The sequence below is a fragment of the Sapajus apella genome, unplaced genomic scaffold (genome assembly GCF_009761245.1).
Source record: "Sapajus apella isolate SASKATOON/1434 unplaced genomic scaffold, GSC_monkey_1.0 scaffold47, whole genome shotgun sequence".
Taxonomy (NCBI): domain Eukaryota; kingdom Metazoa; phylum Chordata; class Mammalia; order Primates; family Cebidae; genus Sapajus; species Sapajus apella.
The window spans coordinates 73,897-89,472 of NW_022436987.1; the positions used below are offsets into that span (position 1 = coordinate 73,897).

General features: G+C 43.7%; 1 protein-coding gene and 1 pseudogene across 2 annotated transcripts; one reads left to right on the forward strand and one right to left on the reverse strand.

Annotated features, from left to right (window-relative positions):
* Positions 1 to 507: 507 nt before the first annotated feature.
* Positions 508 to 1,601, forward strand: LOC116524967 (annotated as a pseudogene).
* A 2,091-nt stretch (positions 1,602 to 3,692) lies between these two features.
* On the reverse strand, positions 3,693 to 14,096 carry TRIM68 (tripartite motif containing 68). Of its 2 annotated transcripts, XM_032240513.1 has the most exons (7): positions 13,694 to 14,095; positions 10,800 to 11,282; positions 8,989 to 9,084; positions 7,939 to 8,199; positions 7,438 to 7,460; positions 6,790 to 6,890; positions 3,693 to 6,586 (listed from the first exon to the last, which is right to left on the reverse strand). In XM_032240513.1, exons 2-7 carry the CDS (start codon positions 11,223 to 11,225, stop codon positions 6,036 to 6,038), a joined length of 1,458 nt encoding a protein of 485 aa, XP_032096404.1. In that variant the 5' UTR covers positions 11,226 to 11,282; positions 13,694 to 14,095; the 3' UTR covers positions 3,693 to 6,035. The 2 variants fall into 2 exon arrangements, with proteins under 2 accessions (XP_032096404.1, XP_032096405.1); XM_032240514.1 differs by lacking the exon at positions 10,800 to 11,282 and having other exon boundaries at positions 13,694 to 14,096.
* Between the last annotated feature and the right edge of the window lie 1,480 nt (positions 14,097 to 15,576).

A 15,576-nucleotide genomic window follows, 5' to 3' on the forward strand; every position in this document is an offset into this window, starting at 1 on the left:
AATATGATATGTTTGACCTAGGAAGTTTTTGTTTATACAATTAGTAACAGCATACAGAGATGAAAGACAGATTCATTTCTCTGCTTATCCTTGATTCTGTGGCAAATTTACTGTAATAAATATACATTAATAGACTTCTTTTAGTAGACTTGTGACCACAATTATGGATTATATCCTTGGTATAAGATCACAAACAAGAGACATACACCTAAGAGCATATGATAAAGTCCAGGGAGATCATTACAATGATTAGTTTAGTCTCTCTGAGGTCATGATGGATTGCGTGAAAGGTCAGAAGAAAGGGTATGGAACGGGAAAGAAAGAAAGCAGAAAAGGCTTTCCGAAGGAGGTAAGCCATGAGCTGATCCATGAATAATGAATAAAAATCTGTAAGGCAAGGATATTAAGGATGAAGAAAGTGGCACAGGATAATTTTGTCAGATGCCACATTTTTTATCTTGAGATTACCACCAAGCTCAGAATATCCCTAGGTTTTCCCAGGACCACATGTATCAACAAATCTTACAGGACTGCATTCTTCTTGTACATTATTATTTTATTAAGAGGGAAGAAGTCTCACCTGTGATGCTGGGTCCAGCCGACAACCACACAATGGAAACCCCTGCCTCATTCATCCTTGTGGGTATCCCAGGACTGCAATCTTCACATCTTTGGCTGGCTATCTCATTAAGCACCATGTACATCATAGCCCTGTAGGAAACACCCTCATTGTGACTGCAATCTGGATGAATTCTGCTCTACATGAGCCCATGTATTGCTTTCTGTGTGTTCTGGCTGCTGTGGACATGGTTATGGCCTCCTCAGTGGTACCCAAGATGGTGAACATCTTCTGCTCAGGAGACAGCTCCATCAGCTTTAATGCTTGTTTTTTGTTCACTTAGCCACAGCTGTGGAGACAGGCCTGCTGCTGGCCATGGCTTTTGACCACTATGTAGCCATCTGCAAGCCCCTGCACTAAAAGAGAATTTTCATACCTCAAGTGATGCTGGGAATGAGTGTGACCATCACCATTAGAGCTGTCATAGCCATTACTCCACTGAGTTGGATGGTGAGTCATCTACCTTTCTGTGGCTCCAATGTGGTTCTTCACTTCTACTGTGAGCATATAGCTTTGGCCAGGTTAGTGTGTACAAACCCCATGCCCAGCAGTCTCTACAGTCTAATTGGTTCCTCTATTATGGTGGGCTCTGATGTGGCCTTCATTGCTGCTTCCTATGTCTTGATTCTCAGGGCAGTATTTGGGCTCTCCTCAAAGAATGCTCAGTTGAAAGCATTAAGCACATGTGGCTCCCACGTGGGGGTTATGGCTTTGTACTATCTATCTGGAATGGCAAACATCTATGTGGCCTGGCTGGGGGCAGGATGTAGTGCCCTTGCACACCTGAGTGCTTCTATCTGACCTGTACCTGATCATCCCATCCACCTTAAATCCCATCATCTATGGCATGAGGACCAAACAATTGCTGGAGGGAATATGGAGTTATCTGATGCACTTCCTCTTTGACCACTCCAACCAGGGTTCACGAATACAGTATGTGTTCAGATCTGGAGCATTCCAGCCAAATTCAAAGATGACTTAGAGATCTGTGGAGCTGGACTGGTTTACCTGGTACTATAAGGAATTTTAAGATGAAGCTGTTAAGGGTATCTTTGTGCAACTTTTAAATTTCTACCAAGAATATGAATGAAATGTTTCTAATTTTCTGACATTTTAAATGCGGTAATACAATAGTGTCTGAATCAGAGTAAGTTTGGTAGAAAATAGAACTTTGGAATTTTTCCTTCTATAACTTCTGACCCATATTTCCTACCTAATATCCCACCATCCCCTCTGCTGAAGAAACCAACTATTTGGTATCTCCCCCTAAAATTGACTGATATTCTCAGAACTGTTCTTCCCTCCATGTGATTATATGGATGAAGCTATTAATACATGACCCTGCCCTCTGGGCCAATAGTGATCTCACTCCATTTGGGTCCTATGCTCACACCTAGACCAGAGTCCTTCCCAAGCCATATGGTTTATCATGCATCTGGGGAGATATGGACTTGTGATCAGAGATGATGGTAATTCTGCAACACATAAACTGGAAGGAGAAAATTGGCCCATGCAACAAAAGCCAATTGCCAAGAATGGATGAAGAGAGTAAGGCTTCGGTTCTCTGATTCCAAATCACTTTGAACACCCAGGTATATTGTTATGTTCTGTAAAATACCACTAAACTTTTAAATGTATCCCCTATTGTTAAGCTAGTTGGAGTTAGTATACCAAATACCAGCTTTTTGTTTTTAAGGAACAGAAGCTAACTAGGTTTGCTTTTGGAAATCTTTCTTGTTGCTTCCTAGTCCTGGTGTATGTAACTCAACCTTAAGGCATAGAAGATGGGGATCAAATATACACAGGTCTTTCTTCTTGTGGGCACCTCTCAGGGGGTATGCTCTGGGATGAAGAGGTTAATAGAGAGCAATACAGATAAAGAAGTTGAAATGTAACCACTATTCTCCAGGTCACTGGATGCTTACATGATTTTTGGTTTTCTTTTTCCCCTTCAGAAAGTCTTGAACTGAGTAATCAGTATATCTTAGAAGAAAAAGATCTCACATATAAGAGAAACATGTATTTGACTCTGGTACATTTGAAAATCTTAATAAAAAGATAATTTCCTAGTAGTGTTAAAATTCAAAGTGCAAAGAAACTGGGCAAGTTATTATATCTGACTCTTAACACTTCTATCTACTGATAGAGAAAACAACATTAACTCATAGAGTATTAAAGATTAAATAAATGAAACATGGAAAGCAGGTAACACAATCTCTGACACATTGTAAGAACTTAAAAATATACCCAATACATTTCTAATTCCATAATTTTAAGGGAGTAGTCTTATACAGACCAGTACTTACATGACAACTCTTTCTAATACAGAAGCTACTTAGTAACTTAACATCCATACTTTTTGCTAATATTAGACTTGTTTACCTGCCAACAACCTATTCAATTTCTGAACACCAGCAGCATAGAAACCAGCCTTTTAAAAATCTGTTAATGAGGCACTGAGGTCCCAAAGAGCAGTAAAGTGAATTTTTTTCCCCTACAACCCCCTAACATAAAAACGAGATTATAAGGTTGTTAAACACATTTGATAAGATTTTCATTTTGAAATGTCACATTATTCTTTCTCCATAAGAAACCTGAAAAATTGGCTATGTCCATTAAATGAAAGCATATTGGATGTATTAAATAATCTGATGTAAAGCAGCAAAGGTATAGTCCAGCCTGCACCCCAAACAGTAATTTCTCCACAGCATTTCCATCAGGAAGCTTGCCCTACCAGCTTTGTGTTTCATTCTCATTGGTTTTCCCTAAAGCTAGGTGGAACCCACTGCTAGAACTCAAATATTTACTGAAGCACATACTTCCCAAAGTGTGCCGATTCCTTTCCATGGCTATCCTGAATGGGAAATCCTGTGCTTCTCACCTTACATTCAGACATGGTCCTGGCCCATCACATGAAGCAATGTGTACTCTCTTAATTAGTGCCTGGGATGCACAGTAGCCCCTTCATGTTTAGATTTTAAGAGATTACAACCAATCTTGATTGAAAAAATGAAGACTGCATTTCTGTAGGTAGTTTTGAACTGAAGGATCTGCCCCCATGTCTCTCTTTTTTTTGTTGCAGTACCCAGGCATTTTACCCTCTTTGCAGCCTTCTCCCGTAAGGCTCAGGTATTGCATCCCTCAGTTTCTCTACAAAACAAAGGTAGGCAAAGCTTCTCCCTGCCTTGCAGTGAATGCTTGGACCAAACTGGGGATGCCGCCCTAGGCATTTCAGGGAGCAGCGCAGTCTCTCCACCTCCACACGGCCACCTGCCTCCTGTCTTACTAGACCACTTATGAAAGGTACAGTAAAATAAATTTTCCATTAAATTCATATTTGAACAGGAATATAATTAGGTATCCTCTAGTTTTTGCTGCTCCTTTGAGATAAAAGCAGGTTATTTTTGATTCTAGTCACATGAAAGTTCCCTCACTTAAATATTTAATACACACACCCACACCCATACACATACGCATGCACACACACACAGTAGTAGGCTAGGGCTACAATGGTGAACAGACAAATAAGGTCCTTGTTTTCACATGATTCTTAGGAGGGAAGTGTAAACAACTACTCTGTAGAAAGCGTTTTCAGGCACTTAAGAGCTTCAATTTTCTTGTCTGGTCTTAAAAATCAGACAATCTGTAATAATGTGGCATTGTTTAATCTTACAACTCTTCTAACAAATAAGCAGAGTGCCCAAACAGGCTTATAAATGTAAAAAAATATATAAATAAATAAAACTAACCAAAAAGAGTACATTACGAATGAGACCATTTCATTCCTTCCTTCATTCTAGGTTTGAATGAATTTATCACCTAACAATCCTCTGTTTCAAGGAAACTTCCAAGATTTGTCCTAATAGCGAAAGAACAACATTGATTTTCCCTTAACCCTTTGTGCCATGTGTCCACAGACATAACTGAAGTCCTTCCTAAGGACCTACTTCTCAATTATCCCTTTGCCAGGAAATCCCCTTACAAAGATACTCCCCTAACAAAGGAAGGCTCAACCCTTTGCCAGCACCAGGGTCTGTGACTCACCAGCTCATTCCCCTCCAAGCAGCTGCTGGAAACCTCCCCTTCTACTGCTAATTCTCAAGAAGCAACCTGGAAGCATGGTGAGCAGAATGAGTTTATTTCTCCAGTTTGGCCTGTTTTAATTTCTACATACATGAACAGCCAATACAATTAAAGTAGAAACACAATTTTTAATAGTCCTTATCACAGCCATTTGAAGCACCTTTCTGCCCAAAAGGCTCTCTAGACTGTCAAGAGAGGCCCTGAGACAAAGGTGCTGCTGTAAGATGCAGGCTGTATCATGGCACAGTGGGAAGGTCACCACGTGCAAAATCCACAGCTTGCCTTCCTCTATGTCTCAGAAAGGAACAAATGCATGGGATGCATCTGGGATCTACACAACAACTCTACGAGGCAGGACTATAGTATGAGGTTTCATGCTGAATTACACTCATTTTCCCAATGAGGACACATAAAACCTTCTGAACATGTGAGATGTTTCAGACTCAAATGTAATAACTGATGTAGAGACATGTGATCTGAGAAGTGAGTTTGTCAACCTTGTTTGAGTGTGAAAAATGCTTTACAGTTTTTATAATCTTATCTTCAACAGCTTTGTAAAACATAACTTGCTTCATTAAGGCCATTTCAGTTTCCTCATTCATAAAGTGAAAATACAAACTAAGGCTCACAGGTTTTCTGATCCTGCCACTCAGAGAAAAAAAGCAGGACTAGGACACTGGTCTCCTGGGAGTCCGAGGGACAGTGATTTGCCCAGCTTGGGCTCAAGAAGGAATGGAGGTGGGGTGGCCTGGGCAGGTCTGTGTCCCCTGCTGCACTGAATTTCTCTCACCAGGAGGTCAGAGAGTGAGGGTCACATAAAGGTTGCTTAGTTGTAGTAAACCTCAGGGGAAGTATCCTCTGACGGCCTCAGCACAACAACCAGCTCTGGGTATGGGCAGCATTTTTTTTTTTTTGTTGGCCTACTGGGAAACCCTACCTAATGATGTCCTGACGATTGTATCGACTTCATCATCTTCAATGACTTAACTGTGACAAGGGACAGGAATCAGGGAAGAGGGGTGTGGGCTACCAAATGGACAAAGCCCTGATCCTTACCCCAGCAAGTCACCTTAGAAGTGCTCTGATCCTCACCATCAGCCCTGATGCTTCCCTTATGGGGTGCAATGTTCATTTGACTGGGCCTGTGCTTTTTTAAATAAGTGGTTTCATGACAGACTTTAGCCTGATAGCAAGAAACCAAAGGATCAGACAGAGGAATCCTTGGATTCTGGGCTCAGCTCAGTTTGAGGGGATATCTGTCAGTGGCTGGGTCCTCCAAGCCCCGTGGGGGCTAGCCCCAATTCCAAGCCCTCTCCTTAGGATGGTAGCTCTCTTAGTCCTCCCCGTTCAGGGAACAGATGGCCAGAGGAGCAGTGTTGTTGGTTCCAATGCTGTAGCAAGGACTAAAATAGGGCAGGAGGCGCCCAGGGAAGGGAAAGCGGGGAAAAGTGAAGATGTGGGAGCCATTGTCAGTCACATTGTAGAAGGAAATGTCATGGGCCTCGTAATCCACAAAGATTCCCACCCGGCGAGGAGGGACTGGCAAGGACAGGAGCGGGTACTCATCGGTGCCTGCTCGGTACTCATTTCCCTTCCTCAGCCTTATCACCCAGAATCCATAGTGGGGGGATAAATAGACCACCTCCTTCCGGTCTACATTCTCCTTACATACTCCCAGGCCCCACTCAGACCTGTCTCCCACCTCCACCTCCCAGTAGTGCCGGCCTGAGGAGATGCGCTGGCTGCCCAGGACAATATTATAGCGGTAAAATCTCTCAGGATTGTCAGGAAGTTTCTGGTTGGTGTCTCCATAGTGCACACATTTTCTGTCTTCTGACACAATGAGACGAGAGTAAGCAGTATCTGGATCCAGGTGCACGTCAGCTAGAAAAAAGAGGTCCTGGTTGGTAATAGTGATATAAAGCTAGGGGGCAGGGGTGAGGTCTCTCCAATAAATGCAGCCACAGATTTATCAATGATGAGTGAAAGTGAGGCTGGATAGAGTACCCAAAGGGCAATGAACCACTTCATTTCTCTGGGTGGGGTCCCTCCCACTGCCCAGTATAGTCTCCCCCAGCATCCATTACCTGCATAGGTCTTTAGGATCTCTCTTAGCCCTAGCACACGGCAATCTGTCTTCAATTCCAGGGAGATTGGTTCTGGCTGCTGCAGGCTCCAAGACTTGCTCCTGATAGAGTAGGGTGAATCTCAGGGCCAGGAGTCCTGGCTTTGCCACATGGGCCTTATGGGCCTTATCTTAGTACAGGGAAGAGGGGCTTGGCCAGGGAGGTAGTGAAGTGCCCCACCCCAGCAAAGCAGAGACATGATGGCTATTTGGCCGAGCCTCAAACTGTTTGTGTGCAGAGGTGAGAACACTCACATGTCCATGCTGTGGGAAGGGCTGCATGTGTATTTGATTCTGGGAGAGGAAGAAGTGTATACATTTTCTGTTGGACATGCAGGAGTCACGGGCAGTCTTTTTTCCTCTTTGAGCAATCTACTTGAAACCACATATTTTATCGCTTCACTTGATATACATTTGATCAAGTACAAAGAAGAAAAAGGAAAGATCAACAAAGATTCCTTAGCCAGTACAATGTAAGAGGTATGAGACTTCGGACTAGCACCTGCTTTTCTGTGTGTACTGAGTCTGTGCTCTATCCCTACTTCTGGCTCTAGCCAGGCCCCACTATCCTTTACAGGGCTGCTTAGAGGCTCCAAAGGTGAGAACATACCTGTTTAATACTTCCTGAATATCCTGGAAGGAGAGAAAAAAAAATGCAGCAACTGAGTATGTGCTGTTCCTCAGAGGGAACAGTCATTGAACTCTGGCAGGGAGTTTCTCTAAGGGAAGGGAGACAGATACCAAGAATGGAGAGATGCCATGCAGAGGTGGAAGAGAAGCCTATGGGAAGGATGGAAGAGCAGGCCGAGCTTTGGCTGGACTGGCCAACTTCAGGCTCCATCTCAAGACTCTTGGGCTAGACGAGAGGGGCTGGAATGACACCAGAGCTGCCTGAGCACTGCCCCACCTGTGACGCTACAACAGACCAGGTCATCCACCAGCCAGGGATAGGAAAATAGCATGTATTAAGTGGGAAAACACAGGATCTGCGAACAGCTAGAAGAGTGCTGAGTGCTGGCAGTCCCTACTGAAGACTAACTGATGCTGTCTCCTGGAGTTTCAGTCTATCTTCAGCCATCACTCAGGGTCCCCAGGAAAACCTACTCCTCACCTGCAACATCCAGCGGACAGGCCTCTGCGATCTCTCTTTCAACTCTGCAATCATCCTCCACAGGACCCGGCTCTGCTGGATAAGCTCACTACGGTTCAGCTCCAGTTTCTGCATGGTCTCCTCCTCCTCCCGCTGTAGGCTGGCCAGAGCTGCTGCTACCTCTGCCTCCAGCTGCCGACGTGATGGCTGCTTTTTCTCTAGTAATCGCTGATACTTCTCAAACTCCCACACAATACTCTGTTTTCGGGTTTCCACCTGTATCTGTGGAGTCAAGATTGAAATCAGTGCTGACACTTTCAGTCACCCAGTATCGAGGATACTGACATATGCTTACACACATACTCTGCAGTGGTACCAACCACATGACAGGCTATGCAGGGGCAAAGATAAAGCATACTATTTGTCCTAGCTTCCTGTTCTCCCAGCTCCACCACATGCATCTAGGTCTCTATTGCCAAGCTCATTGATTCCAGTATGGTAGAGGGTATTATCTTAGTACTACATTCTCTAGACTGTTTTCCATTTTGAGAATAATGACAAGATGTGTTACATTTAAGTCTTTAAGGCAGTGTAACTTAACTAAACAGGTGGTTCATTTTCATGTTGATATTATAGCTGTTCAATGTGCTGTTTCAGATTCATTCGGTGTTACTTTCTGTTGATCAAAAGTTCTAGTACTTTGATACTTATTGGCCTCAAATTTATTTCAGAGGTGATTTTCCAATATTTTAATAACCAAACTCTTACCAAATATGCTCTATCTTGGGAAAGTCAAAGAGAAACTCTGCTTTACTTACTAAGCATGATGTAAGCCATGCCACTGTGAGCTGACACACGTACAAGACCAGAGGTTATCCCCATATCACCATCAAGAAACTGGAATTAAGAGGTGATGTGGCCTACCTATGGCCTGGTACAGAGAAGGCAGGGATTAGAACCCCAGGCTTTCTGATTTTAAGCATCACATTCTGCCTCACAGAGATGTGAATGCTACCCCTAGGCCAGCTCCAGGACGACTAACACGAACTCCTTTCCCCGCGAGCAACCTGCCTTCCAGGTGGCAGTTTGTTTCCTCTCGCCAATTTCCAGCTTCCAGGCTTTTTCTTGCTCTTTCTTCAGATGTTCAAGAGCCTCATGAAGTTCCCACTGCAAGAGACAAAAACCTCATGAGGCCGCCTGCAGCAGCCTAGGCTTCCTAGCATTGGCAGGCTATGGGAGAGAACCAGAGTCCTCCAGTCAACCAGCCATAGTGAAGGCTGTGGGGGAACGGAATTTGCCCAGGTGACATCCAAGGTACTCTCTGGGCTGAGACTCATTTCAACTCCTATAGTCCCTACATGTCTGTAAAGTGGAAAAAAGGGTTGATTTCCAACCTCTCCAGAAAAGTACCTTGGACTTTCCTTTCCATGCTGATTTTTATCCTTATCTTACTTATTTTTATCTTATTGTCTGCTAGAACCTTGTTACTCTAAATATGGTTCAAGTGGATCAGTGGCATCCACATCATGTAGGAACATGTTAGAAATGCAGAATCTTGGCCTCACTCTAGACCTACTGAATGAGAATCTCAACTTTAGCCAGATGTCCCAGGTGGTTCATATGCATATTAGGGCCATGAAGCACTTTCCTAGAATAGTAATGCAAGGGATTTCTACTGAAAAGCATAAAGTGTGCATAAAATACAACTATTTTGTTAAAATTTATCAAGTGCCAGATATATTTTAAGCTCTAAATATGCATGTAATACGTACAATCCCAAGGCTGGTATTAACCTTATTTTATAGACAAGAAAACTGAGGCTTAGAAAGTGACCTGCCCAAAGTCATTCAGCTTATAAATGGTTGAGCTGGGATTTAATCCAGCCCTTTACCCCTATGTTATACTATCTCCCTTTTCTAATATTCTCAAAAGCAGAGTTAGTAAATACTTTTCATATTATAGAATCCTTTCCATATAGGAAAAGCTAATTCAGAGGATTTGTACTCTCACTTTCCAATTTCAACTCCAAAAAAAAAAAAAAAAAAAAAAGACTAGTGCTGGATCACTGGATAACAGAATCACTGAGATAATCCCTCAGGGGATTGTAAGTATCACATGCATATTTATCTAAGGAAACAGTAAAGAGAGGCCCAGAAGCTGAGATTTGATGAGGTTCCCTACAAAAAAGGAGTCCCAGGTATGTCAGAGATGACTTGTCAAACAAACAAACTTGGGAGATGAGAAGGAACATTGAACAAAGAGCAAGAAGACTTGAGTCACAGCCTCTAATCTCCCTTTCACTAACTGAACTTCAACACAGAAGGGACCTGAGAAGATTATATTAGATGACCTCTCTCAATCCTGTGACTCACCCATGGTTCTTTCCACCTCTAAAATAAATTACCATGTTTTCAACTTTGTAAGCCTCAGTTTTGTCTATAAAATGAATGAGTCAAGTGACCAACTCAGTGCCAAATGTCTATTTGCAGCATTGCTAGGAGAATTTTGCAGGTCAGGTACAGCCTTGACCATCTGTATCAGAGCCTCACCCTCAAACTCATCCAAGGTATCCAGAATCTCAGTTAAAACCATTTAAGTTTTTTTTTTTCATATTCTCAGTAGTGAAATCACCCTTGGATTAGGCATTGAGCCATGTTAGGATCTGGGATAAGGTGTAGAAGAAGTGGGAGGGCAAGAAATCAAGAAAGGTCATGAATACAAGGAAAGGTATAGCTCCCTGTATCCGATTCTAGGGCTCTGTGGGTGTCAGGAACCAAAGGAGTCAACTCTCAGTCTTTGGTGCTGGTGGTCAAGCCCTTGATCTAGAAATAGCCAAGTTGGGGGCCGGGGGAAGACTAGAGTGGCCAGCTTCCATCTCTCACCTTGTACTCCCAAGCGACATCCTCCATTGGCACAACACTGTGGGCCTCATGTTCTGGAGACCGGCTACAGGCCTCACACATTATCAGGACATCCTCTTTGCAGAACATCTTCAGCTCTTCTCCATGACACTCACACAGGTCACCCTTCAGCCCCATTCCTGGATGGAGCCTTAGGAGACGGACTTTTTCTACAACATTGGCCAGTTGCCAATTAGGCCGCAGGTTCCTTGGCTGGACAGGAGCTCGACAGAGAGGACAGGTGTAACCCCAGTTCTGGGTTTCTCCTGGGACCTCCCAGAGTCCGGAGAGACAGCTGTGGCAGAAGCTGTGGCCACAGTCAATGCTCATGGGCTCCCTCAGGAAGGTCATACAGATGGGACAGGCCACTTCTTCCACAATGGCTTCCACCAAGGCTGTGGGATCCATGGTTCCTTCTCACACCCTCCTCAGAGCATGAATGAAACCAGGCAGCGGTAGTAAAGACTAGATGAAAAGAAAGACAAATAAGAGAAAAAGATAACAGAGGAACAGAGATCAATAAAAGGAGTAACTAATTTCTGGAAAAAAACCACTTTCCTTTTGACCTTCTTTAATAAGCATTGACCTTTCCAACTGAAGGATGCATGGTCCAACGGGCCACATTACTCATAGCATGAAGGGGATCATAGGATGTCTAAGTGAGTGAATGTTGGGAGTCCTGTTTTCATTCACTTGGTTAACCCTGATTCTCCTCTGGGTTCACTCTACTAGACCATTACCACTCCAATCATGCTCTAAAAATCAGCATTGTTTCTCTTAAACTTGGGTAAGGTCACATAAAATGTGGTATTTCAGTATCTGAAGGCCATAAATATCTCCAGCCTCACTCTCTGGTATGTTTATATTTACTTTTATATAATTCATAGTGTCAAAAGGTAGTATGCCAGAAGCCCATAGCCTACATGCTCAATTTGTTTTCTTGTGTTGCACACTAAAATGTAAAAATTGTAAAGAAATAGCAGTTCTTTCCCTGTGCCTTTTAAACCCCTGTCTATTTCTCCAGTGCTAACATACTTATTATTCACCAAGAGGCCAAGATATTGAACTTTCAGGGGTATGTTAGAAGCAGAAATGAAATAACATCCCTTGGAAGATTAAAACAAAGATCACTTGATGATCATCACACCCATATTGATGAAGTCACTACTCCAGCAAGAAATCTGGGATTTTTGCCAGGGCCACATATAGGTGTGAAACTTAAATGGTCAATGGCAGGCTCTTGGCTTAGTTGGCAATATTTATTCATTCACTCTGCTAGTTTGTGTTACCAGCTAGAGTCTACACAAGGAAGGGCCATGTTGCTCCTAGTTCCTGTAGTATCCTCAGCACCTAAACAGCACCTGCAATGCAGATATTTCTGAGTAAATATTTGTTGAATAAACCAGCTAGACATAGAAAATAGTTCCTAAACCCCAAATCCTTTTATAATTTGTTAGGTAAATTGAAAGCATACATTAATAATAAAAGCAAGCATTCTTTGAGCACTTACATGATGTGTCAGGCACTGTTCTCAGCATTTTACATGAATTAAGTTGGTTTATTTCACAACCCTAGGCAGAGGCCATCGTTCTTCTAATTTTACAGATGTTTGGTTTGGGGCTCTGCCATTTTATCTTGGGCAAATTTCTTAACCTCTTTAGCTTCAAAGTATAATATAAATTCAAAAGGAGAGAGAGAAATCTCTGTGGTTTAGGGCAGTCCAGTGGCAGGAAGCAGGAAGCAGAGCTGTAAATCTTTCAGGACTCTGTGATATGCCATTGGCAGGGCATGCCTTCTCCCTAGACTCCCTGACTCCTGCTTTTCTTCCTCCCACTATCACTACCAAACTGTGGGATCCAGTATCCTAAAACCTCGTTTTGGTAAATCACTAACTTACTAAAGAGTCTATCCTGGCTCCCTGTTAGGAAGCTCTCTCCCTTCACCCTTGAAACACCACCTGTGCCCAGCTACTCAAAGGACTAATCTTCCACACATTCCCGAAAACCCCTCGTCCATTCAATCTACCTGACTTGGGTTCCTGCTATTCTCCCAGCTGAAAGTGACTTCTACATGATCCTGCTTTTGACATCATTTGCCATGTATTTGTTTATTGTCTTACTTCCCATAGTGGAACTTTTTCATGTGGAAAGGGTCATTCTCTGTTTTGTTCATTTCTATTTCCCCAATGCCAAGGACAGTGGCTCAAATACTTGTTGAGTACTGTATGTGAAAACTAAATGTAAATGTTGAGGTCCAACTGACAGTGGATTCAAAGTGGAGGATGTGTTAATATCCTTAGCTAAGTCAGTGAAGACATTAAGAGCCACCATCAGATACCTATTATTTAAAGCTACAAATGGAAGACCTAAAATACCGATGAAAAATTGACACGGCAAAGAAATACCAAAATGATAAATCCAGAAATCCAGTGGAAAGCATATTATTTTGATTTAGGGTCATAAAAACATCTATACGTGGAAAAATTAAAAGTGGCAGCCTCTGCAACCAACTGGGGATGGGCAATCATTGCTCTTCTAAATACGACCTGCTTTAATGTTTGACTTTTTATGATACATGAATTACTTTGAGAAAACTCAAATAATTAAACGTACGGTTGCTTTGACTGTGCCTTCCATGGGTAAAGCGCAGTCTGAGAAGGACATTTGAGGAGGGGGCAGGGCCTGCAAGACTTCCAGGAAGACCCAGTGGGAAGCGGGTCGGGGGCGGGCGGTAACCTTCGGGGTCAGGGAGCAGCTGAGGATACTAAGCTCGTGGCCTGGCCACAGGGCGCCGGGCAGGTCCCCAGGGCAGTGGCGGGTGAGGTTACAGTGAGCTTGCAGGATCTGACTTCAGAAAAGGCAGCGTTCTCTACCCACCTCCCTCCTCGGCCCGGACTGGCGCTTCGCGGCGGAAACTCAAAGTGAAGAAGCCAGGTACCGCGGCGTCCGGTGGCCCAGCGTCAGAAGCGGCCTTTCCCGGCAGCTCAGCACCTACTGCCAGAGAGCGCCCCAGGCCCAAAGCCCAATGCCCGGCAGCGCAGGCCCTGTAGCGCGCAGCTTCTAGGATATTACACCCGGCTCCAGGCTCCGTTTGCAGGGCCGGCTTCGCCAGGGAGGCGGTGTCTTTGTGGGGCCAGCCAATCACAGGCAGGGACCTGGATAACCCTAGCCAATTGGTGATGAGACGGGGGCTCAGCCGCTTCCCGGCTCGTCAATGTTTTTTCTCTACTTCCTGGGTTTTTCTGGTCCCTTCACCCACTCAGGTCCCCTTAAACTGTAGAGGGTACCAGATATTAGTTCCAGGATAGGTCAAAGGATTGAGGCTCCCGAATGACGCCGCTCAGGCCCTGCATTAATTGTGGCTCAGGTGGCTATACATTTGCCAGTTTGCCTTGTTAAACTCAGCAGCCGGAGATTGGCCAAGTCTGGTTCTGTGACCCAACTTAGCGCAGGCTTGGGCACACACGTGGTGTGGACGCTGCTGTTCCTGGCAAGATTTGCGATCTCGCATGGTTCCAGGCAAGAAAACCAACAAACCAAACAAAAAAACCCTCTCTTTTTTCCTGGCATAGTCTTAGCCTTCAATACTTCAGCAAGCAGCTTGTCATCACGATTGCCACAATCCACTTGTGAGGTTAAAAAGAGACCACAGAGACCGGGAGATGATGGAGAAATGGAAACCCTGGTCAAAAACTGTCTTTAAAAAAGGAGAAAAATAGTTAAACAACTAGTATCCCTCCCTCACCCAAACGTATAGACACATGCACACACACACACACAAACTATTATTTAAGACAGTGATTTGAGTTTTTCATTGTACTCCCAGTACCCTGTCCTTCTCCTGACACTTAGGTCTTTACTTAATAAGCAAGTGAAGGCACCTCCTATCCACATAGAAAATAACCAGGAAATCTTCCGACTGAAGCTCAGTTCCAAATTATATTTTATCTTCACTGTTAGGACAGATACTCCAGAATGCTCTTGCCAATGTCTGAGCCCAGGCCATGGTTAAAATTCTGAAAGTCTCCACCTTTAAGGAGCTGAAGGTCGAGTTGGTTGTACTGCTCTGGAATATCTGTGAAGTTAATACAATTAATGGGGAGATTATTTTCATGTGTTAGGTGCAATTTGTAACTATGATTGACTGTCAAGAACCCTGCCAGTCAGGGTAGCTGGGGGTGGGGGTTGTGTTCATTCCGGGAAGGCTGGACAGAGGGCTTTTGAAGACAGATCAGTGTACTTCCAAGGCATAGGAGACAGATTAGTCTACTTCCAAGGCCTACTTCCAATTTGTAGAATTCTGTAAAGCTTTCCTTTACAGGTGTCTTAAGTGTGTTTTGTTTGTTTGTTTGTTTGCTCTGAGACAGGTGTGTCCAGGTGAGGCTTTGTCTTGGACAAATTCCACAGCTGTAGCTGCAGACCCCAGCCCTCCACCCTGAATCCAATATAGACCAGGACAACAAGATGAGTGGCTGACTGAGGATGGTGCCCATCTATACTCTAGGGGAGGATAGCATAAAAGGAGAAGATAGAACTGAGAACTCTTTGGGGAACAGGGACAGAGATATACGCACTGAAGAAGTAGGACTAAGGAGGAATTAAAGTGGTAGTATGAATCAGGCCTGATTTTCTGGAAAGAGACCAGAGACTGACCATATTGCATGTCATACAACCTGCTTCCTCAGAGACCCCTAATTAATTTTCTTTTCTTACCCTTTCTGAGGAAGTATGAGCCACACCCTCAATAAGTTTTGTGTAAT

Coding starts and splice junctions, on each gene's coding strand:
- TRIM68 (XM_032240513.1), bottom strand. CDS start 11,225: ATGGATCCCACAGCCTTGGTGGAAGCCATTGTGGAAGAAGTGGCCTGT. Junction 9,085..10,799: donor ATGTCGCTTGGGAGTACAAG/GTGAGAGATGGA, acceptor TGTCTCTTGCAG/TGGGAACTTCATGAGGCTCT. Junction 7,461..7,938: donor CTGTCCGCTGGATGTTGCAG/GTGAGGAGTAGG, acceptor CTCTCCTTCCAG/GATATTCAGGAAGTATTAAA.